The sequence below is a fragment of the Oreochromis aureus genome, linkage group 7 (genome assembly GCF_013358895.1).
Source record: "Oreochromis aureus strain Israel breed Guangdong linkage group 7, ZZ_aureus, whole genome shotgun sequence".
Lineage (NCBI taxonomy): Eukaryota > Metazoa > Chordata > Actinopteri > Cichliformes > Cichlidae > Oreochromis > Oreochromis aureus.
This window is the reverse complement of record NC_052948.1, coordinates 53,427,555-53,451,604: the sequence shown is the minus strand read 5'-3', so window position 1 is coordinate 53,451,604 and position 24,050 is coordinate 53,427,555. Positions and strand designations below refer to the sequence as shown.

The 24,050-nt window shown below is 37.8% G+C and overlaps 1 protein-coding gene across 2 annotated transcripts in view; it reads left to right on the top strand.

The window, feature by feature from the left end:
* Positions 1–333: 333 nt before the first annotated feature.
* Positions 334–24,050, top strand: part of LOC116315937 (synaptic vesicle glycoprotein 2C-like) — a 36,419-nt gene continuing 12,702 nt past the window's right edge. For both annotated transcript variants that reach the window (XM_039614458.1, XM_031734383.2), the window contains exons 1-3: positions 334–940; positions 12,870–13,050; positions 15,952–16,103. In XM_039614458.1, the coding sequence (XP_039470392.1) occupies positions 334–940; positions 12,870–13,050; positions 15,952–16,103 (940 nt within the window). The remainder of the gene's footprint in view (positions 941–12,869; positions 13,051–15,951; positions 16,104–24,050) is intronic.

The window sequence follows — 24,050 nt, the reverse complement described above, 5'->3', positions numbered from 1 at the left end:
AGTCTTTAATCAAGCTAAACTTGCTTTTTTCTGTCTGTCCCTGCAGGTTTCCTCTCCTGAGTGGTTACTGGACTTTGAATCTTGCCAGTCTGAGATCAACTGTCTTCTCTTCAGCACTGTCTAGTTACTGCAATCCAATGGAATTAGACATCATTACTTAATTGCTAATCTTCTGGCAGTTGGCTGGTATTTCAGGGGTAATACATTAGCATAAATCTTGCTCTGTCTGGGAATAGAAGATAAAAAAAACAACTAAGTAACTTATATTTATTGCATCTGGTGGAATAAAAGTGCACTAAAGCTGAATTTAGTGCTTGTTACCCTCGTGCCAAGATGGAGGAAACGCATAACAACAGGACTTCCTTGGTCAAAGGTGCCAAGGACATCGCTAAGGAAGCCAAAAGGCAAGCTGCCAAAAATTTCAGCAAAGCTGTTGATCGAGCCTCTGATGAATACTCAACCCATCGCAGCTACAATCGTTTCCAAAATGAGGATGAAGAAGAGAACAACTACAACAGTTATACTCAACAAGATGGTCTTTATGCTGACAATGCAACCAATGAAGAGGACGGGGCCTCTAGTGATGCCACGGAGGGTCACGATGATGAAGATGAGATCTATGAGGGGGAGTACCAAGGAGTGCCTGCATACAATGATGGGAAGCCACGGGATGGTCAGGTGGCTCTGGGCCAGCCAGTGTCTGATAGCCTAAAGAGCCGCAAGGAACTAGAAAATGAGAGACAAGCAGATGAGGAAGAGCTCGCCCAGCAGTATGAGTTGATCATGCAGGAGTGTGGCCATGGGAGATTCCAGTGGCAGCTGTTCTTTGTTCTAGGTCTGGCACTCATGTCAGATGGAGTGGAGGTGTTTGTAGTGGGCTTTGTCCTGCCCAGCGCTGAGACAGACATGTGTGTTCCCAACTCTGGTGCTGGATGGCTTGGTAAGGTTTTCTTTTTTCTTTGAAAAAGATGTTATATTAAGAAAAATATTACATTTTTGGCATTATTCACTGAATGGTTTTGACGTCCAAAGAGTTTTCCTCAGTCTTCAAAGAAGTCTGCATTTTTACAAAGTTACATTGCAGAGTAAGAATATTACTGTTTTTCACCACTGATATCACCCTACCATCAATGAGGAACATGAAACAGAGTTACCACAAAATGGAGCTACTCAAATAAAATACATGTAAACCTTAAGGCTGAGCTTAAGTAACTACAAGAGCTGCTCAGCCATGGAAACCCATGCCATGAAGCTCCGGTCATGCAGTGTTTGTGCTCATGCTAATGCCAGAGGAGGTTTGGGACCATGCCGTTATTGAGTCAGCAGTGTTTTGAACAGTCGGGTTTACAGGAGCTCTGTTTACGTAGTCTGCCACTGTATGGCTGAGTTGCTGTAGGTGCTTCTCCTTACAGTTGATTGTGGAATATCTAATAGGGAAGAAATATCACGAGATAACTTGTTGCAATAGTGTCATCTTATTAGAGTACCACACTCAAATTTAGTGAGCTCTTTAGAACCATCAATTCTTTCACAAATGTTTGTAAAAGTAAACTGCATGGCTAGGAACTGGATTTTATACACCTATGGAAATGGGACTGAAAATACCTGAAATCAGAGATTAATGTTACCTGACTGTGGACTGGTGGAGGTGTTTTGAAAATAACAATTAAGAGCCAAACACCATTCAATGGAGTAGTCTGATATAGATGTGAACTTATCTATAAAACTTGACGTAGACTTTTGTGGGAAATCTATGTCCTAATTCACATAACCAGAAACTCCTTTTATCCCTACATCTTCCCATAACTCAAGTTGTTGTGGTATGTGTTGACCCAACATGTAGCTACATTTCTCAGGAGGTGCACATCAGGTGACGTAGAAGTTTGCGGTGGAGCTTAGCTCAGTGTGTGAGCAGGCGATGACATGGCTGCCAGAAAGCAGCAGGGGTTTGAGTCCTGCTTTCTTGTCCATCTATATTGTCTCTATTCGATATAGGGCAAATGTCAGTCAAATATTTTTTTAAAAAAGAAGGTCGCAGCATAGGGTTAAAATAGAGTTCGACATTCACGTTATGGCATTAGTTCTGACGATTCATCTGTTAATGTGACAGTCTTCAGAAGAGAGGTTTGTGAATTGCCAAGGAAAAGTTTTACATCATCAGTAAAATGCTTATCCTATAGTATTAATTTCTTTATTAATATCTTTTTAATATTTCTATTTTCTTGGATTGCTACTGCTACTGGCACAGTGAAGACAACAAGAAGTGAAGGGGAGAGTAGGCCACCGAGCTTGGTGCCCCTGTGCAGACTGAAGCTTTTGTCTTAACACATGCATTTGGAGAGCTTTGTAGTGTTTTGTTCCAGTCTATGAAGGAAGAACCAAAACCAAATTTGCACAGAATTGCAACTCTCTCGCTCTTTCTCACTTTTCTCCTACCCCTCCACACCTGTCAGCTCTGGCTATGCATATACTAGTGTGAATAATACTATAAATAAATAAAATGAAACAAAAAGATAAAGACAAACAAGAGGAACTTTATCAAAGTCCTCCTAGCAAAGAAAATGTGTTTAGTGTATGTCTAGTTCTCTGGCTATTAATCTTAATGCATACAATATACTTTTCACTGTTGTGTATAAAAACTGACTGGGCCATTCCGAGCCAATTAGAGATAGCTGTTAAATATCAGATTGCTATTCTAGAAGAACTTTTTATATCCATTTTTTAGTCAGATTGTTCAATTAAGTGACCAGGGTCCAGTTTTCATTATTCAACTTAACAAGTGTGTTTTTAGTCTTGTTTTACTCTTTAGTTTGAAGTAAGATTCAGATTTTTTTTTTTAAAAAGTGATTTTTATTGCACCATAGTTAAGCAACGGGGTTGAGTATATAGTTGTGCTAGTGGTAGTGTTTTGAGCTAATGGCAATGTTAGCATGGCAATAATTTATAGAAATAAAATAATAAAATGTCTTCATCTTTAAGACAACAATAGACTGGGCTTAAACATTCTTAAACTTTCATAACTTTTTTTTAGATAAAACATGATTTTTTTTTGTTAAGTTAAGCAATGCGATTTGTTTAATTCACCAATTTTTGTGTGTGACTTGTTTCATTTCAGCTCAGTGTGAGAGTCTTTACTGTTCTTTTCTATCATTGACATAGAGAGTATAAAGGACATAGCTAATGAGACATTCTTCAGCTCCTTCCATGCCATTCAAGCACTCCTTCTAGCAACTGGTGCACTGTTTAGCATCAAGCTAATTATTTTTTTAGATAGAGTGAACATAGACTAAATGGAATTACATTGAATAGATTTGCCATGTAGATTAATTCATTGTCACCCATACCTGATATAGCTGAGTCAGCATCTGAGCCATATTGAAATATTGAAATATTGAAATCAGTGTTTAGGTAATTATTACTTTGTTGTAACAATTCATTTTGGCAAAAATAAACAAAAGAAATAAATGACCAAAAACAAATTGCCTTACTTTTTGTTTAAGGCAATTTGTTACAACAAGTTACAACTAGACTCTGATTTTGAAGCACTCTAATGAACCATCTAAAAGTCACCTAACATTGCTATCAGGAGACATTAATGCTTCTGCAAAGTCAGCTTTGTAGACATGGAGCGTAATCTTATTGATGCTCATAAATTAAGTTAAGATTTATATGACAGTTATAGAAGTATTAGGGTGTTGACAGAATTAGTTTCATGATCGTAACCTTCACATGATTTGTCCTTTTAATGACATTTGATATGCAGAGAAACTAAGTGGTGTGTGACACTTTTAGCCATAATCTCATTGCTTTAGGAATTGCCAGTGGGTTGTCATGGCACCAGGTATTTGGATAGTTGAGTAGGAGGTGTGTTAAGCTAGATGGATCTCTCCCACTCTAGGGAAAAGTTGTCTGTTTGTGTGCCAGTATGTATCTGTATGTTTAAATGTGGATGGTGTGTGATTTGGCTTTATCATCTCTAACACAACTATAAAAATACTAGCTTGGCACTGATATTTTTCTCAGTGTGTTTGTGCTAAATGAAAGTTTTTGTCACTTAATGAGATTCTGAGACAAAAAGTCATCCTTGTCTCTTATTACGTTATCTTAGTGTGGCTTTATTACCAGAAGTACATGTAGAAGAGAGTACTAACCTTATTTCTTGTTTGGGGGAGCAAGATGGTTTATTATTCACCCAGATTTCTCCTGTATTCTGACTCATCCCTCAGTGGGAGACAGCAGGGAAAGAATAGAAAGAATGAGTCATTTCACCAACTTGTCACACGCTGCATAAATAGATGATGCGTATATGTGCTCAGTTGCAGATATGCTTAAAAGAATAAACATTACACAGTAGCACTCATTAGTGATTTTTATCACAGATTCTCTGTTAAGGTCAGCGACTCTTGAAATGGTCAGTAAGTTAAGCTTCAGTAGACGTCTTGTTAAAAGGAAAAACAATGTTAAAATGATAGAGATATCTGCTTATATTTGATTAAAACACTCATGCTAGCTCGTACATTAGTGTTTGTGAGGTCTGAATGACTGAATACATATATATGTGATATAACTTAAAAAACCTTTGGCTCTCCCCTCACCGATTTCAGATTAAAGATATCTCACAGCCTTATAATATTGGCAACTTCCTGACACATTTAGTTTTAGGTTCACATCTTTGAGAACATATTTCAGTAAATTTAGTCAAGAGACAAACAGATTAAAATTGGGTAGATAAAAGTGCAAAAGGGAAGGTGACCTCACAGAACTTGTTTTTGGCCATAACTCAGGAAATGAAGTTTATCATGCATAATTATGATATATTTGATTTTATGATACTATTTTAGATAGAATAGCTTGATACAAACTAAATAACACCCATAAATGAATAATTATTTATATAACCTTTTCTTTTAAACATGTTTCTCTTATAATACAACATCTGGCAGCCAAGCTCAGCTGCAGTCCCTGCACATCCGCTGATCTTGATGACAGCCCACATAGGCTGATGGTCAAGCTAATAACATTTAACAGGTATATTTTAGACAGGGCACACTATTCACTTAATCTCTTTTAGCCTGTCTACTGTTGCAGCACATCTGCAAGTCAGTTTGCAACCCATCTTTACCTCAGTTTCTCCTTTTTTATGCTGTTTATGACTAAATAAGTACCACATATATTATCATTGATTACTTGCTGCTATTCTACACAATTTTGGCTTTCAATGCACACCTATTAAAGGTCTGGGTAGTCCCAGGTCAAAGCCTTACTAACACAAATAGATCTATTATTTATACAAAGGAATTTTCTCATTTTTATATTTCTGTCCCTGATCTACTCCAAATACTTTCTTTCCCTTTAATATAACGTAAAAGGTGAAATGCTATCTTGATATGGGATGTTCCACTTTTTTAAACTCCCTGTCTTTTCTGTTACCCTCCTGCTGTAATCCTGCTCTTACTCTCTAACACAACCTCTTTGTGTTTCATAGCCTCACTGGCGATCTGAAGATATGGGCCAGAGTTAATCTCTGCAGCATTGTGCTTCACCGCAGTTTAGCTATGGTAGACTGGCTCACGTATCTCCCGGGAGAAAAGGAGAGAGGCTGAGATTTTGTACACTTCCTCTAAATGTCCTCTTCTCCTTTTCTCCTCCACCACATATGGCTTTAATTTGTCTGCCGGTGTTTTCCTGCATCACAGTCAGCCTTTTTGACTGTTTTAGTTCAAATGTGTGCTTGCTCAGATGAAGCCATGCTGCAGGTGTAGCATAGTAAGAAGACTTTAAAGGGGATTCTGGCCAGCTGATATTTTTTAAGCCTATCAGCTTTGCATGCTGTGGTTACGTACTTATAGTCACAAACACCACAAACACCTGAAGTTTATCAGCACAGCAGAGTGATAAATAGGCTCTGTGCAGCTTGAGGTTAGCTAATTAAAAACCTAGGCTAAACATGTCCTCTTCACAACCAAGGACAACATTGTTAGCTATTCACCCACTTAATGTCCAGGACAAAAGGTCACGATTTTTTGTTCAGTCTAAAACTTATTGACTGGATATATTGGCATCACAGCTGGTGCTGAAGTTCTGGGAAAGCAGCCGAAGCTCCTAGAACACATTGCTAAAACATCACTTACACCAAACCTGATCATCATTCTGAAGCCTCAAAACATCTCATCTGCAGTGCCCTAGAAAGCATATTGAGGAAGCCAAAAGAGGAAATGAGCTAGGTACTAAGAACTGGTGGAAGAAGGGAGGAAGAGGGACTGGAAGACTTTCTATAAGCCTATAGAAGTATGATGGTAAGGCTTTGCAGGATTCTCATTGTGCAAAGTTCTTAAATGGTTGGACATTACAGGAATGGCTTAGAGGATGGTCATTCAATCTGTGAGCAAAGATACAGAGGGTCACCTGGGTGAGGATGTCTGCTGTTGTGAAACCCAAAACATCTGATGAACCCAGGAAACATCACTGATTATGCGTCCTAGGAGATATTACTTAAATACACGAGAGACTAAGAGCTTAGCATACTTTATTATTGAGAAAATCTGAAGGGGAAAAAAGTCCATGTGTCACATGTGAATTTTTCCAGCTTGTACACTTACCACTTGCACTGTTATGTGTGAGAAAATAAGGATCTGAGTGAAATCGTTGTTTTGACTGTAATCAGTAATCAGCTGACTGGGTAAACAATTTCACACAAGCAATTTGAAAACTTATGAAGTGCTAACCTGTTAAAGCAAGACTAGAATTGTTGGTCAAAGCAGGATCAATAATCAAATTGCATATTTCAATACTTACATTTATTATTCTGAGTACATACAGCTACATGAAATGGTCCACAGGTACCCACATGGTGTATTCATAATGGCCCAAAGTCAATGATGTATACTTCTTGCCTTTAGAGTTCATCATCACTACATAAAGAGAAGAGAGGGAACACTCAGACAGCATAAAAGATGAATTTAGCCTCCTGATCTGAGAATTGAAGTCAACCTGGAAGTGCCTTAAATCTGGAATCTTTTTAAAGGCCACCAGTGAACGATAGCTGTGGTTGTTGAAAGACTTCAGATCCTATAAAAGCCCAGACACTTTCAAGCTGTGTATTTATTCGACTCTTTTTTAAATATATATTTTCTTTTTTTTCTTTATATTTTATATATATATTTCTTTTCTATATATTTTCTTTATCCATATATTTTCTTTTATTTTTATCTAAGTGTTACTTTATGTACAGTTTTGCTTTTCTACATAGAATATTGAGGGGGCTCTAGAATTTCATTATTGGTGGTGATTACCATTGTTACCTGTGTATGACAATAATAAAACCTGAAGATCAGTTTATGGTCTCAATAGCTCATTTTAGGTAATACTGAAGAAAAACATTAAGTCCATTTTGTAAATTATTGTCAGAGTATGCTCATTGGTTACTGGGGGGGTTAAAGTTTAGCAGTGACTGAAGGAACCTGCTTAAAGGAGTGACAACATTTGTAAGCTGTTGGTGAAGTAAGTAGTTTGTTATCCAGGCCACTGTTGTTTTCACTTACTTTTAACTGTTCTTTCATTAGGTTTATTAAGTTAGTTTTAGATTTTGATCTATATTAATATGATATTGTTACACAGTTACTGTAGATTTTTCAGCTGGACATGTATTCGGTGAAGGTTAATGCCTTTTTATTATGGAGGTATTAGACCAGAACATGTTTTCTAATCATCAATTATCCAATTTTGATGCCGTTATATCAATTGTACCATCGCTTTCCTTTTTTTAGCTGTCTGGTGTGCAGTAAGAGAAGACCACACCAGGTGGTCTTCTGTTACTGCATCTGCTTCAAGGTTTGGGGGGTTGTAGGTTCAGAGATGCTATTCTGCATATCCTGGTTGTAAGCAAATGCTTATTGGAGTTGCTGTTGCCTTTGCGTTAGCTCTAAGTAGTCTGGCCATTCTCTTCTGACCTCCAACATCAAAAAGGGATTTTTGCCCATAGAAATGCTACTCATTGGATATTACATCTTTGTCAGACCTTAAAATCCCAGTAGATCAGCAGTTTCTAAAAGACTGTATTAGTATTTCAGACCTGTAACTTGTGGTCAGGTACCAAGAACCATGTTGGAAATCACCTTTCTTCCCCATTATGCTTGGTTTGAAAATTAGCAGGTCATCTTGACCTTGTCTGCAGTTGTACCTAATAAGTAGAACAGGTGTACCTAATAAAGTAGCTGTTAGTGTATAGTATTAGCAGTAACAGATTTTAATTTTAAAGGAGCTGTGTGTCTGTATTGTACTGGTAACACAAGCTGCTTAAATGTAACACAATACACATTCTATTTTCTGCTTTTTTCTTCTCACACAGATAACTAACACATGAGAGCTCTACCTGATCTTTTGATTGTTGTTATAATCTATGAATTTCTTACCTGTATAATGGATAAATGTAAATATGTATCACTGTGTGTTTGATATATCTATCATATTTTTTGTAATTTAACATGGAGCAGATGAACATAGGAGAGCCAGAAGTCCTGAGTATTTTAAGAAAGCTTCATCTTTGACAAAAAAAGAAAAAAGATTAGCTCATGTTGATTTAATTAATGCCAGAATGTGTGTTGCTCCCAGGGGTCTTCTCCTCCTCCCTCCCTGAAACCAACTGTTTTTATGATTCCCTGCAGCAACCACCTGTCAATCACAGGTGGTCTTCAGGGAATCCCCTCATCTGTTGAAATCCTGAAGCTCTCCTCTCATCCATGCCAGGACATTGCATGGTGACAGGATGAGAAAACAGAGCAGAAATGTGTCAAGAGAGAATTACACTTGCACATAAGAGCTAATTACTGTGGAAAAGGAAGTGGCATGCATGCAGACTGCTGAGACTCCACTCCTGAAATAATCCCACTGGATGCAACGAAAGCTACACAGTGTAACATTAGAAGCAGACACTGTCTGGTCTTACTTAAGAAGAAGATTAACACTTCACACTTAACAGTTCGGGTGTTTTCAGAACAACTTTAGTAAGGTTTACTTTGCACTTATGAGGTCCTGGTACTATAAGTGTTTGAGAAATGGAGGTGAGTCATAACCCCTATCTGTGTTAGGGTGGTTGACCATGGCTGTGATACTCTGTGAAAGAGGTTGCTGTACAATGTAATCCTTTTAGAACTTTTTACGGACCATATATAATTTTGTCATTTAGATGTTTTATCTGAACACACACTGAGTAAACTTCCAAATCCATCTAGGTGGCTAAAAATGAAGTGGTATGGTATACTTTTCTACTCAAGCTTTTTATATAAAATTCCACAATCACCAATATTCATCCAAGCTAATCCAGTCTACACCAAATTTTCTTCATTTTAATATTCACATACTGATGAACACACCAGAGAGCAACTTGGGGTTCAGTATCTTGTCCAGGATTTTGAGGTCTTTGAGGACAAAATGTTCACTTATTCCCTAATATATCCCACCCACTAACAGCAGCCGTGATGAAGAGATAATCAGTGTTATTCACTACATTTGTAAGTGGTCCTAATGTCATGCCTTATCAGTGTAAATATGGAACTATAAAATTTGAATACACTGTTGAATTGCAATATCTGACAAAAAAAATCACTCTGGTGCCAGGGCTGATTGACCATTGCATGTTTTGGGGGCTTAAATATCTGTCTGTTTTAACCATTGAGTATGATTCATGCATAAATCACTTATTTATGATACATTATTTGATTTTACTGCTATACCAGTAGGTTTCTAATCTTGTAAACTATCTCAAATAACATCCATCAAGTGAACTGTCACACAATCATGTCATTTTATTTTCATATTCATGATCTAATAACTGATCAGGTAGTATGCTGACAATGTGCACAGTCAAGTAACACTGATGAAATGGAAACTTTGCTGGTTTCTTTGGTAGTTGGTAATCAGGGTTGGGATTGTAACTCACAAAAAAGTAATGTGTTAGACTTATTGAGAACACAGGCTGTTTTACAAGAGAGATCTGGTCAAAAAAGCAGTCCTTTATCTTTACTTTTGTAAAAGTAACAAGTAATCTAAGGCTGTTTTATTTATGCATTTATTCATTTTACATTGCATTCCTGGAGAAATATTACATTACTTGTTACATTTGTATTGCTCCATAACATGTGCCCAGATGCGCTGCCACACATTTATCATTTAAATCCATCCAAATAAATCCTTATTCTAATAAGCACAAGTGTGAACATAAAACTGAAAGAAAGCTTAAAACCATCCCAAAGAGAACTTTACAGTGATTGCCAAAGAGATTCGGTAGAAACGGGTATGGATAGAAGTAGAAAAAGACAATTTAGACTGCTATCGCTGCTTTTCTTAACCGTAAAGGTCAGGCTCTGGCTGCTTAATTGGGGTCAGCATGGAGTCAACTTTGTATTGACATGCTGCCTTTGCAGGTACTGTGGCTTAGCAGTAGTGGATAGTTGTGTCTATCCACGGCAAAGCAAGTAATAGACATGCTGATCCACCGTGTCCATTTCATGCTTTGCCTATCCAAAACGTGAAATCGGCACGCATGCAGAAGTAGCATTACCAGCAAGGGGAAATAATATATTTAAAGCCACGAAGTCGGTAGTGAGCAAAAAACGTATGAAATGCATTCCAGGATTCGTAATTGTCAGAAACGATTAAGCTAGGCGGCTAATATGTATGTACATGCAAATGTGTTAATACTGTCTGTTTAAACACTGCCATTATTTTCATGTTGGCTTGAAATAAAATATCTCCCTCTGCTGTTACTGCAGTTTACTGCAAGCATGTCCTTTTCACGCTTTGGAGAGGAAAAGCGTCAAATAGACATAATCAAATGGCATATCTATTACATGTTTTGCTGTGATATCTGGATTCAGTTTGCACTCTATACTCACATTCCATTAAAAACTAATGTTTATAAAAGTTGAAGTCTGCAATAAACTTTCTTCCCACACACAAACTGAATCAACTGACTGCAGAGTAAAAAAATACATCTGGTTTGGGCTTTTTTTGTATAGTCAAAGAACTTATGTATATTTTCTTAGAATGAATGAATGATATTTAATGTCACTATTCATAGTACGGTGAAACTAGCAATTAGTGGCCTTCAGTTACAATTTCAATATCTACATGAATACCCATGGTGCTCTACGGCAAACACTACTGGATGGATGCACTGCTTTCAGTATCCTTGGTCCTGCTGTTGTTAAGCAGTCTCACTTACTAATTTCTTTTATATGGAAGTATTTATACCACTGGGATGTTTAAAATGCATTTGTATGTATGGTTTCCTGCTTGAGAAAAGCACTTAAACCCTTTTTCCCCATGTGCTTCAGTGCCTTTAACTGACCCTTGCTAATTTGCATAAAGGCCCTTAAGGTCTGACCTGAGTTTGAACCCAGCAGGAAATCACAAATCCAATCTCAGAATGCCTCTCAGATGCCCCATCACCCTCCCCCTTTATTACAGATACAAACTCAGCGTGAGTGAAGCCATAAAACAAATGAGCTAGTGCTCCCAGATAGCATCTTCTTCAGTACACACGTTCAGATGTAGCTACACAAATCAAAAAGTGTCACCAGTTTGTGCAGAATGCAGCAATTTTGATATTCAGTTTGATATTTGTAAGACAGCTCGAGTGAAGCTTCACCTTTATGTTCTTCTGCCTATAGGAGAGCCTTCTCTGCAGCTGAAGTGCATAGATCCAGGGGCTGTCACCTGTAATGAATCACTAGCTCTAAGCGTCATGTCTGCCCAGCTTGATAAGGCCCTTTACTTTCAGCGTATCTGTCCCATCACCGCAAACATAGAGGGGGGAGGATTATGCCAGGATTATTTCAGGTGCTGCCATGTCAAACACGTTCCTCTGCAAATTAGCATTTTTATTAGGACATAGGGAGAAAAGTGGGTTGTTTACAGGACAACCCTAACCCCTCTCCACCACTGCCACCCAATGTCTTTACTGCATGGGAAGGGAAATGACCCCAAGCTTGCACAGGTAAGCAGCAGTACAAAGACCTGGATTTAGAAGCAGAGCCACAAAGTCAACTGCTGCTCTATTTTTCCTAGAGACACTTTAAGAAATATCAGTTGTCAGACAGTGATTTGATTTGGAGAAATTTAATATATGGTCAAATCTTCATTACACCACAAAATATACAATATTAGGCTTTCAGCAAAAAAAGGAGAAAAAAAAATCTTGAGTTACCACATTATGAGATCCCATTGAATAGATAAATATTCTAAGCCGAAGTTTTTGAACCACATTATTGTTTGTGAGCACTGAACATTCTAACTTGCTGTTAGGACACTGAGCAGCTCTTGTAATTTAATGCATTTAACACTAGAACCCTACCGTAAATACCTAACATATGCCCATCTAGCGTAGCAGAACGTAAGCGAGTAAAAACAAATAACTAGACATAACAAATATCAAAGAAATCTGTTTTTGTCTTTTGTGTCTAAACGAAAAAATAAAAATTCTATTTTGTATTCAATTTTTTCTAATTTTCTTCCATGTCTGATAGAAAAAAAACAGATGTAAAGCAATAATTGGATGATAGATTATGGGATAATTTAAAGTCTGTAGTTTAAGTACAGACTGTAAGTGTACATTAATTCAGTTTTAGTGATGGAGTTCAGGTTTTTGTTCTCTGAAATGAACTCTAGTTTAAAAGCTGTGTGTGTTGTGAGGATGCAAGAATAACTTGGTGCTGAAACTGTCTTTTTATATTCCAAAATGTAAAATGGATTTTGTTTACTCAGCGGTTTCAGTAACAAACACTTGACTCCAGATGGTTGTGATCATTTATAGCTCTCCCTCTTTCTCTCTCTCTCTACCACTGTCTTTCCCCCTGCCTCCCCTCCTCCAGGCAGCATTGTGTATCTGGGGATGATGTTTGGAGCCTTTTTCTGGGGAGGCCTCTCAGACAAAGTGGGCCGCAGACAGTGCCTGCTTATATCCATGTCAGTCAACGGCTTCTTTGCCTTCCTTTCCTCCTTTGTCCAGGGCTACAGTATGTTCCTCTTCTGCCGCATGGTGTCTGGCTTCGGGTAAGTTTGTTTAACTTTCCTCTTCTCATGCTCCTGCAGACCCTCTGATCTATCTTCCCACCACTTCCTCTGCTGTCTCTCCTCCTCCAAATTCAAAACACATGATAAGAGGTTATTCTAACTGCCAGGCATCAGCTCATCCTCGTACCCAGGGGTATAGAAGAAATAAAGCAAAAGAGAAAGGTCTGCAGAAATCAGCTGGTAGTGTAAATGAACATCTGGGTGTTTTAATGCTAGCATGGTCTGCTTGGCTGCACAGATCCTTGACAGCCCTCCCATCTCAGTGACATGATATCCTCTTCAGATAGTATACTGTATGAACATTTAGATCAAGTTGTGATGGCTTAAGCTGGTGCTGCTTCATAACTAGACCAAAATGGATATTCAAATCAGAATGGGCCACAGTGCCTGAGGGCATTCATGATTGGTTTACCTGAGCTGCACTCAGCTCTTGTGCATTTAATTACAGTTCTGTAAGCAATCAGTAAACCTCACATCATCTGAAAAACAGCTTCTGCCTTAATGGCTTTAAAATTTCATTAGCAGCTTTAGCTTTTATGTCACCACTTAATTGTCAATCTGTATGCAGAAAGTAGTCTATGGTGTGGGATAGTATCTATGATTGTACATATACCTTTGGGAATAAGAACAAAGAGGCATTGCTTTGTAAGGGGTCACTGAGATTTTCTGCTTTCTTTTACATCCTCATTCTGGTAAAAATACGATCTGGCATCCAGTGCTGTGTGTTTCACTGTTTGTTTCATTAAGTTTTTCCCTACCTTGTTAACTTTGCTATCGGAAGCTGTCTCAGCAAATAGGAAAAGACATTCACAGTGCCATAGTGAAAAAACAAAGAATTCACACAGATTAGGTTTTAGTGAATTTCTTAACTCTTTAAGCTAAAATGCAGGAGAAATTTTACTTAATGTTCTAAACCAGTCTGTCGTATCAGTCACTCCACTGGCAAAACCTTAAACAGGTTTTGCCATTTTTAGAATGAATATCATAGACAAGTATTTTCATACATGTATAACCTTTTACTATAAGTTTCTCCCACTCAGACGTAAAGGAAGCAGGACAAAAGGCAAGACCCAATCTCATCAGATTCTTGAATATTTACTGGATACTTTATACATGTTTTTTTTTTGAGAATTGAAAACAAACCACATACATTTTCATTTGCTTTAAGCCTTCTTTATAGCAGTTTCTTTGAATATGTAATGTTGATGATCTGAAAAGGTTTTGATTTTATTTTATTTACTTTATGTAAAATGGAAAGGGGTGTACCCCACCTCTAATTAAGTGTTAGTTAGGATAGGCTCTATCACCTCATCTTAGATGTATAAGCCTTAAAAAATGTATGAATAAATGGATGGATTATCTAATATTGACATCTTTCAGGTAATACAAAGCATATGACAATGCAGGTTCTTTACTTGTTCCTCATGAGTTAGCGCTTAGTGTCGACATGTAGTGAGAAATTAAAATGTCACAGATGGCTGCTCAAGTGAGACATTTGGGATATAACAGCTACAGCTCAGATCAGACTTTAAAGGAGAAGTTCAACATTTTCAATACATGCTATCTTTGTTTTTCTCCAAAGCCATCTATCCATATTAAATTCAGCTAATTAATGTTGAACTGAATCAGAAACAAATGTATAATAATAAAACAAATGCAGATTGCTCTTTATCTGCCTCTTATTTGCAACACTGTAGTCAAACATAACACTGACAGCAAAACCAGTGCATCTCAAAAAGTTGTACATAGATGAACATACCTTTCAGAAGTTTTATGTATTGTTAATGCTTTTTTTTGATTGATCTGTACAAATAACTACTACATTATCAGATACTGTATTTTTATGAACTATGAGCCATTATCATCAAAATTAAAACAAAAAGGCTTTGTGTTTAACGATTACATGAAAATGTAAGTTTCTGAAATAAATTATGTAAAAAACCCTTTTTGATGATATTCTAATTTTAAGAGATACACTAGTAAGATTTGCCATTTGGATTTTCCTCTTCAAATATTTACGACACTCTGAGGCTGTGAAAAAAATGGGGACAGTCACTGCAGTCACAGATGGGCTCCTTCTGACTCTACTGACACCTCGCTGAAAGGGTTCAGTTCAGTGCACCTATCCCTCACATCAACACAAGATACAACAACGTACTAATATGGAACTATACAATTTGATGTTCACTATGTTAAATTTAAAGGCCACACAACCTGTGATTCTGGAAAATGATATAATAAGCAAGTTTAATAGAAAGCAGCAAAGATGGCTCAAAGACTGTAATATCCTGTGTGCTACAGTGTGGTGATTTTTCATTTTCTTTGGTCAAGAAGATGACAGCACAGTTTGTGCAAACAAATACTAAGCTGCAGTGGACAGTGCCATTGCCTCCTGACGATGTGGTAAGACTCAGAAAATAAGCCAGAACAGTGTGGAATCTACTTTGTGACATGAATGAACAAAAAATGTGCGAAGACACATTTCTGGAAACCTCGCTCCCTTCACTCAAAACTCTGAACACAAAGTCCAATTTTAAAGCTACATTAAAAAAGCCCTTAAATCATCCACAAAAACCAAACAAATGCTTTGAAACATGAACTACTCAGAATAATGTGCATTCATTATATACAGCATGACAACTGAAAACAGCATGTTCAATACATGTAACTTGAGTTTTTCTTGTCTCATGATTTGTCTTACTGTTCTAAAAAAAGTTTCAGACGTTTGTACAATTCACAATGACAAATGAAGAAATGTTTTCTGTAACAATCAATCAGTTTGATATTGTGATAAATGTTCATTGTTGCAAGCGCTGATGAGGCAAATGAGGATTGCCTTTTTGAGCATGCATAGCTAATTACAGCAAGCTGTATTTACAGGATCGGTGGAGCAGTACCGATAGTATTCTCATACTTTGCGGAGGTATTGGCTCGCGAGAAGAGAGGAGAGCATCTGAGCTGGCTGTGCATGTTCTGGATGATTGGAGGAATTTATGCCTCAGCCATGGCCTGGGCCATCATCCCACACTATGGTGAGTGACATGATGTACCACTTCTAAAAAAGGTTACATTAACATGACAGCAAAGCAGCACTAAAGGGAAATCATTAAAATAATAGAAAAAATTTGTCATAAAAATGTTAAAGTGTGTTATTGCATTTTCCCACTTCATAATAGTCTGTGGATATTGCTCCTTTATTTTGTATTTTTGTTTTTTTGAATATTATCAAATTAGTAGAGTTTACAATGAACACATAACCCAACCAGATTTAGGAAGTCATTCCAATTCAATGCAATTCAGTTCAGTTATCTCAAGGTCTTTTATATTGTAAGGTAGAGACTGTGTCAATAGTACAGAGAAAATCCCAACAATCAGACGACCCTCTGAGCAGTTGACGAAGGTGGGAAGGAAAAACTCCCTTTGAACAGGAGGCAGTCATCGTGTGACTGGTTCTGGGAAGAGGGAAGGAGACAGGACAGAAGTTAGGTAAGATGATCGCAGTGAAGAAAGGCCAGACGTTTTAACATAGAGTCCAATGTGGAAATACCCTGAACTGGGATTCGTTTCAATGGCCAGCAGAGGGCGAATGCTCTGGTTGCCAAAATGAAATAATTGTACAGACGTAGAAAGAAAACAGCCCTTGTCTTCCTTAATCTACCTTAAATAAACACTTTCATAATGAGTTTATGGTCTCAATTGCTAGATTGCACTGTTACTGAATACAACATGACGTTATTACCTATTACCTACTCTGTGAATGAGAAGCCACTAATGTATGATCACGCAGTGCTTTATGATTCACTGTTCTCTTATCACATCTATTTTTAAAACACCAATAAGGTGTTCAAGGCCTCAACATGAGACTTCAAAAACCAGGGGATGATGTAAAAGTGCTTCTATTTATCATCTATCTTTCACATTTAATGAATCAGTCTAATTCATCAGAACTATTACTCTGAACTCTCTTCCACAGTTTCTCTTCCACAGTTTTTCTTTAGCTCTGTCTCCTTCCCCTCACTCCTGGCTGATTGTGGCTGCTGTTTCCTGGGCCTGGTTCTGCAGGAGGTTTTTTCCTGTTAAAAGGGATGTTTTCCTTATCACTGTCGCCAAGTGCTTGGTTATTTGTTGGGGTTTTCTTTTTATTATTGTTGGTTCTTTAGCTTACAACATAAAGTAACTTGACGTAACTGTTTTTGTGATTTGGCACAATATAAACAAAATTGTATTAAATTGAATTGAATTGCATTGTCCTAGCCAGTCTATAAAAACTGATATATGAAATCTTCTTTGGATCATGAGGACTTGTGAAAAATAATCCTGATGGTAGAAAATGGACCAATAATGTTAAAAGTACTATATCACCACATTTATAATAAAATGGTATTAAAAATCAGGGACAAGTGGTATAACCTATGTGGGTGTTCGTCATGGACAGAATATATAATGAAATAATGCTGCCAAGGTGTGTTATGAGGAATACTCAATGAACTAAGCACTGAAGTTTAATGGAGACCCATACTAGGGACGAAACTACTCTGCTACCCTGTAACACAAGCATGTAATGCTAAATCACTGGAGTACATCAGTAAAAGCCTGGCAGTAACGTTTTCTATGGAAGCTATAGTCTATGGATGTTTTGTTCCACTGCAAAGAAGAGAATAAAGTGTCTAATGCTCATCATATGAGGAGGAGATAAAGATATCGATGATTTTGGATTGAGAACACAAATTGATTGTGCCTCTGTTGAATGAAACAAGGCTGCACTGGAACTGGAACAGACAAGTGAGGTAATAATAGATATTTGCATCCTGACATGCCAGATTTCTTGGTATATAGGACATCCTTTGAAGTCATGCTTGTAGCCACTATGGGCTAACTTTAGCCAATCAGATGTAGAGATTACAGAAAACAAAAGATAAGCTACCTTCTAACGGCCTTGAGACTGGAAAATAGCCAGTATGGTTAACTATGTAGATGCTTTGTAATATTTTGCATAATATTTCATATTTTTCACCAGCAGGCAATTACTTAAAACACATATTTTGCAGGTGGTTAGATGAAACCATCTGTTAACATACCTAAAACCTGCCAGTAACTACAATGTTATTGTCCAGGTATTCGTCATCAACTTCATTTCTGTTCAGTTCTGTTTTAACAATTCAGTTCAATTCAATTTTATTTATACAATGGCAAATCACAACAACAGTCGCCTCAAAGTGTTTTATATTGCAAACAATAATAACTTAACGAAAAAACTGGAAGCTGGTTCCATAGAAGAGGGGCCTAAAAACTGAAGACTCTACCTTCTATTCTACTTTTAAATACTCTATGAACAACAAGTAAGCCCAGTGTGAGAGCAAAGTGCACTAATGGGGTGATATAGTACTATAAGGTCATTAAGATAAGATGGGGACTGATTATTCAGGGAAGCATGTATAATGTAAACAGAACTGGTCCTAGCACTGAACCTTGTGGAACTCCATAATTAACCTTAGTGTGTGACTCTCCATTTACATGAACAAAATGGAGTCTACTAGATAGATATGATTCAAACCACTGCAGCACAGTACCTGTAATACCTACAGCATGCTCTAATCGCTCTAATAGGATATTATGGCCAACAGTATCGAACGCTGTACTGAATTCTAGCAGGATAAACACAGAGATGAGTCCACTGTGAGAGGCAATAAGAAGGTCAATTGTAACCTTCACTAAAGCTGTTTCTGTGCTGTGATGAGTCAGATGAGTCTGAAATCTGACTGAAACTCTTCAAATAACCCATTCTTCTGCAGATGATCTGTTAGTTGTTTGGCAACTACTCTTTCAACTGAAAGAGTAGTTGTTGATGTGGATAACACATTTTACGTGCGAGAATGTCGTGTGCTGGCATCACATTTATTTCAGTATATCCCACTACCACTTCCTCTGCCTACCCTCCTTTTTAGTGGTGACTGGTCTGATTGCTAATTTTTTTTTTTTTTAAATCGCAGGTTGTATACAAGTTTATGTGTTCAATTGCTAAATTAAATTAATATTGAATACATTCTTTTAGAAATTATTCTAAGTATGATTTATTAGAGTCAGAAAGCAGGATAAAATAAGGATACACTGCTTCCTCAAAATTTGTCAGTTTCAAGTTTCTAACCAATGACTATGCAGTATTCCTCAATTTAACAGTGAGTGTCATTCCTTGCTTATCACAAAATGGTGATGACTAAATACCTAGTTCAAGGTTTTCACTAACCAGCGTGAGACGTTATAGTATATCCATCTTTTATATTCCACCTTGTGTAACGAGGCGACTGTGGCTCGAGAGGTAGGGCGAATCACCTATGAATCAGAAGGTTGATCAAAATCAGAATCAGAAGGTTACACAAGCATGTCGAAGTATGCTAGATCAACTCCAAGTTCCCCCTGATGCATCCACTGGAGTGTGAGTATGTGTGTGAGTTGTACGTATGGTATGAATGTGTGTGTGATTGGGAAAATGAGACTTTAAGTATTCAGAGTATAAAAGTGCTACATACCAAAAAACAATCTATATATTAAAACCTGTGTGATTTTGCAAATCTCTCAAGAATTCGGTTGCATCCAAGTTAAGGCAATTTACGGCATTTCAGCAGATAATGAGCAGCCTGTTTCAAAACAAACAATAAGAATGATATATATATATATATATATATATATATATATATATATATATGTATATATATATATATATATACACATACATATGTTCTTTTTGTTTTTTCCAGAGGAACACGCACACACACACACACACACACACACACACACACACACACACACACACACACACACACACACACACACACACAGATAAACACAAAGTATAAGCAAAAGCTGACATTGTTTTATTTAAATTAATGGCAAAGTGATGCAATGTGCTCACAACTTTACTGGCCCAGGTTCCAAAGTGGAGAGGTTTCCCACTGTTAGGAGAGACTCACATCACCAGTTTGAACATTACCGCAAAAAGAAAAGGCATTAAAGTTGGACTTGGCGGTACTGTTCCACTCTTGATGATACCCCCTGCCGTAGTAAGGCATGTACATCACAACATGATACATAACATCCAGTGAGCCTCGCAAATAATTCCCCCATCGTGGGGCTTAATTTAGAAATCAAGACCCATCAGGGGGGCACACAAACACATAGCAGGTGGCGATGTAGGTGGAAACCACAGCAATAACAGCAGAACAAAAAAGCAACAAAGTGTCTGTCAGGTTGCACAATGAATATATGCATGAAGGGCACTAAAATGTACAGAGTTGTGTTAGGAAAGCAAGGTTCATCTGGACATACAGCACTTTTATTTTAAAAGAGCATTCTTTTTAATCAAATCCTTTTTGGAGCAGTATACTATAATGGAAAATCAATGGCTTTGCTCGTTTATTGGAATTTTATGACAAACTGTTTGAGGTTGTGAAAAATTTTTTAAAAAGATGACTCATATAGTTAATCTCATATAGTGAAAGAGAGGAGGAGGTGTGTCAGACCATATGAACAAAAAATGAGCTAACTGAAATCAATCAGGAATGGGGGGCTGCAGATAAAGAAAGAGGAGCAGAGAAATAGATTAGGAAGACATGGCGAAGGAGAAGCGAAGAGGGCACTTGATTTATGAGGGCTGTGTCGGGCATAATCAAAAGGTGAAGGGATACAGGAGAGGGCTAAAGGGAGGCAAAACAAAGACAGAGTGAGAGAGTGAGACTGTTACACAACAGAGGAGCAGAGAAGGAGAGGAGGAGGGGGAGGAGGAGGAAAGCTTCTTGTTTTCCATGGTCCTGGTGATCAGATATAATGAAGTTTGCTCTTGGACACTGGCCATCAGGATGTTGTCTCTGCTGGAGACTATTCTGTGAGTGTGTGACACTATAGTGTGTGGGCACAGGGTTGATTAAGTACTTACACCAAGTGGTGTTCTTATTTAGAATGAAGCGACAACACTGACTTTTTTAAGCAGGTAAAGAAAACATGTTGAGGAAGTGCAAACTTCTTCAATCTGTGCAACTTCACATTTCACAAACACTACCTCTGATTTCATTTCACACTAAATGAACTTGGAGGAATTTTGAATTTTGGGCTCACACTTTTGAAAATAGTTCACATTGAGGTTTTTTTTCCCTTCCTCGCACCCATGCAGTAAAGTAAAGTAACAGTATCTACCTTTAGGAACTACTACCGTGAAACTACATAAAAGGCACCTAAACAACAGGAAATGGCAATAAGGAGGAAAGAAGTGGTAACAAAAATACAGAAAAGACAGAGGGAAGTAACTATAAAGAAACACTAGACAACACAATATCAAAACAGGGACCAGGACTCAGCAAATACAAATACAAAATTAAAGACCATGACAGTACTGACTACACATGGCAAGTAAGTATCTTAGCTTTCCTATTAAACTCTTAGTGATATCAAAATATCAGTAGGATGTGAAAAATAATCTGCAAATAAATTCATTACATAAATGTTTTTTCTTTAATGTATGTATTCATTTATTTACTTTGTCCACAACTACTTTAACTTAAAGTAGTTTTAGACACGCAGGCTCTATACTATCCAGCAGGGGGTGCTGCAGAACCCTCTGCGACACATTTTTAAAGCAATACAGTAATAAAGGGAAATCTCCGTGACAAATACATGGGATTTCTCATAAATGCTTTACCATGATTTTGTCAGTAGAATACTGTTATTGTAAAACAGAGCACAAACTCAGTATGTCTCTGAGTCAGTGGGTAAAAATAGTTGCATTGTGTTTTGTCCCTGCAAGTACTACTACTAATGTATAAGCACCAAAAATTAGAAGTAACCGTTTAATGAGAAAAAAAGAAGAAAAATTAGTGTGCGGTGAAGCTCACAAGCATTCACAGAAAGGTATTTCTGTTTTATAGGTCATAAATGACTCCTAAAAATCTAAAGATAGAAGCTTACATCCTAAAGCTCTCCAGTGGCCGTCAGAGTGCAGGAGCGACTGAGTGTGAGAGGGCTGGCAGAGCCTTATAATTGAGGTCAATTGATTAGACGCCAGTGTTGTAACACATTTTTTCTACAAGATGCAGCAGTGTGTGGGTAATAAGTTCTGCCGCAGTGCTCTTTCCATTGACTTGTAGATAACTGTGTGTGTGTGTGTGTGTGTGTGTGTGTGTGTGTGTGTGTGTGTGTGTGTGTGTGTGTGTGTGAGAGATTTTAGCTTTTTAAGGTGGTAAAACTGTGTTAAAATAAAGAAGCACCTAAATTTCAATAACAAAATGGCCAGTTCAAATGTGATGTGCAACATGTATGGTAGGTCTCTTTAGGACTTTTCTGTCTGTGAGTCTTTGTGCATGCTTGTGTGTGTGCAAGTGTGTCATGCTTTAAAATTTGTGTGATACCACTAAGCAATGGCCAAGGACAGTGTGTGTGCGTGTGTGTGTGTACTGTATGTGTATTTTAGCAGTGTTCACTTACTGTAGAGGAGGGACATAAATCTTGCTGAGTATCTGAATCAGTCAGCCATCTCCTCCAGTCCATTATAGCCATAATCCCCCTAATGAGGTTTGTATTGGTACAGGCTAGAGCAGTGCCACAGGCGCCACACACACACACACACACACACACACACACACACACACACACACACACACACACACACACACACACACACACACACACACACACACACACACACACACACACGCGTGTATGTCCATCCTAATACACTTTTCTATTGTTAATTTTTGCATACAGACTTTGCTGTGTGAGTAGACAGGATGGCTTCCAAACATATAGCCACTCCATCATATACAGGGAGTGCAGAATTATTAGGCAAGTTGTATTTTTGAGGAATAATTTTATTATTGAACAACAACCATGTTCTCAATGAACACAAAAAACTCATTAATATCAAAGCTGAATGTTTTTGGAAGTAGTTTTTAGTTTGTTTTAGTTTTAGCTATTTTAGGGGATATCTGTGTGTGCAGGTGACTATTACTGTGCAGAATTATTAGGCAACTTAACAAAAACAAATATATACCCATTTCAATTATTTATTTTTACCAGTGAAACCAATATAACATCTCCACATTCACAAATATACATTTCTGACATTCAAAAACAAAACAAAAACAAATCAGCGACCAATATAGCCACCTTTCTTTGCAAGGACACTCAAAAGCCTGCCATCCATGGATTCTGTCAGTGTTTTGATCTGTTCACCATCAACATTGCGTGCAGCAGCAACCACAGCCTCCCAGACACTGTTCAGAGAGGTGTACTGTTTTCCTCCTTGTAAATCTCACATTTGATGATGGACCACAGGTTCTCAATGGGGTTCAGATCAGGTGAACAAGGAGGCCATGTCATTAGTTTTTCTTTTTATACCCTTTCTTGCCAGCCACGCTGTGGAGTGCTTGGACGCTGCGTGATGGAGCATTGTCCTGCATGAAAATCATGTTTTTCTTGAAGGATGCAGACTTCTTCCTGTACCACTGCTTGAAGAAGGTGTCTTCCAGAAACTGGCAGTAGGACTGGGAGTTGAGCTTGACTCCATCCTCAACCCGAAAAGGCCCCACAAGCTCATCTTTGATGATACCAGCCCAAACCAGTACTCCACCTCCACCTTGCTGGCGCCTGAGTCGGACTGGAGCTCTCTGCCCTTTACCAATCCAGCCACGGGTCCATCCATCTGGCCCATCAAGACTCACTCTCATTTCATCAGTCCATAAAACCTTAGAAAAATCAGTCTTGAGATATTTCTTGGCCCAGTCTTGACGTTTCAGCTTGTGTGACTTGTTCAGTGGTGGTCGTCTTTCAGCCTTTCTTACTTTTGGCCAGGTGTGAGTATTGCACACCTTGTGCTTTTGGGCACTCCAGTGATGTTGCAGCTCTGAAATATGGCCTAACTGGTGGCAAGTGGCATCTTGGCAGCTGCACGCTTGACTTTTCTCAGTTCATGGGCAGTTATTTTGCGCCTTGGT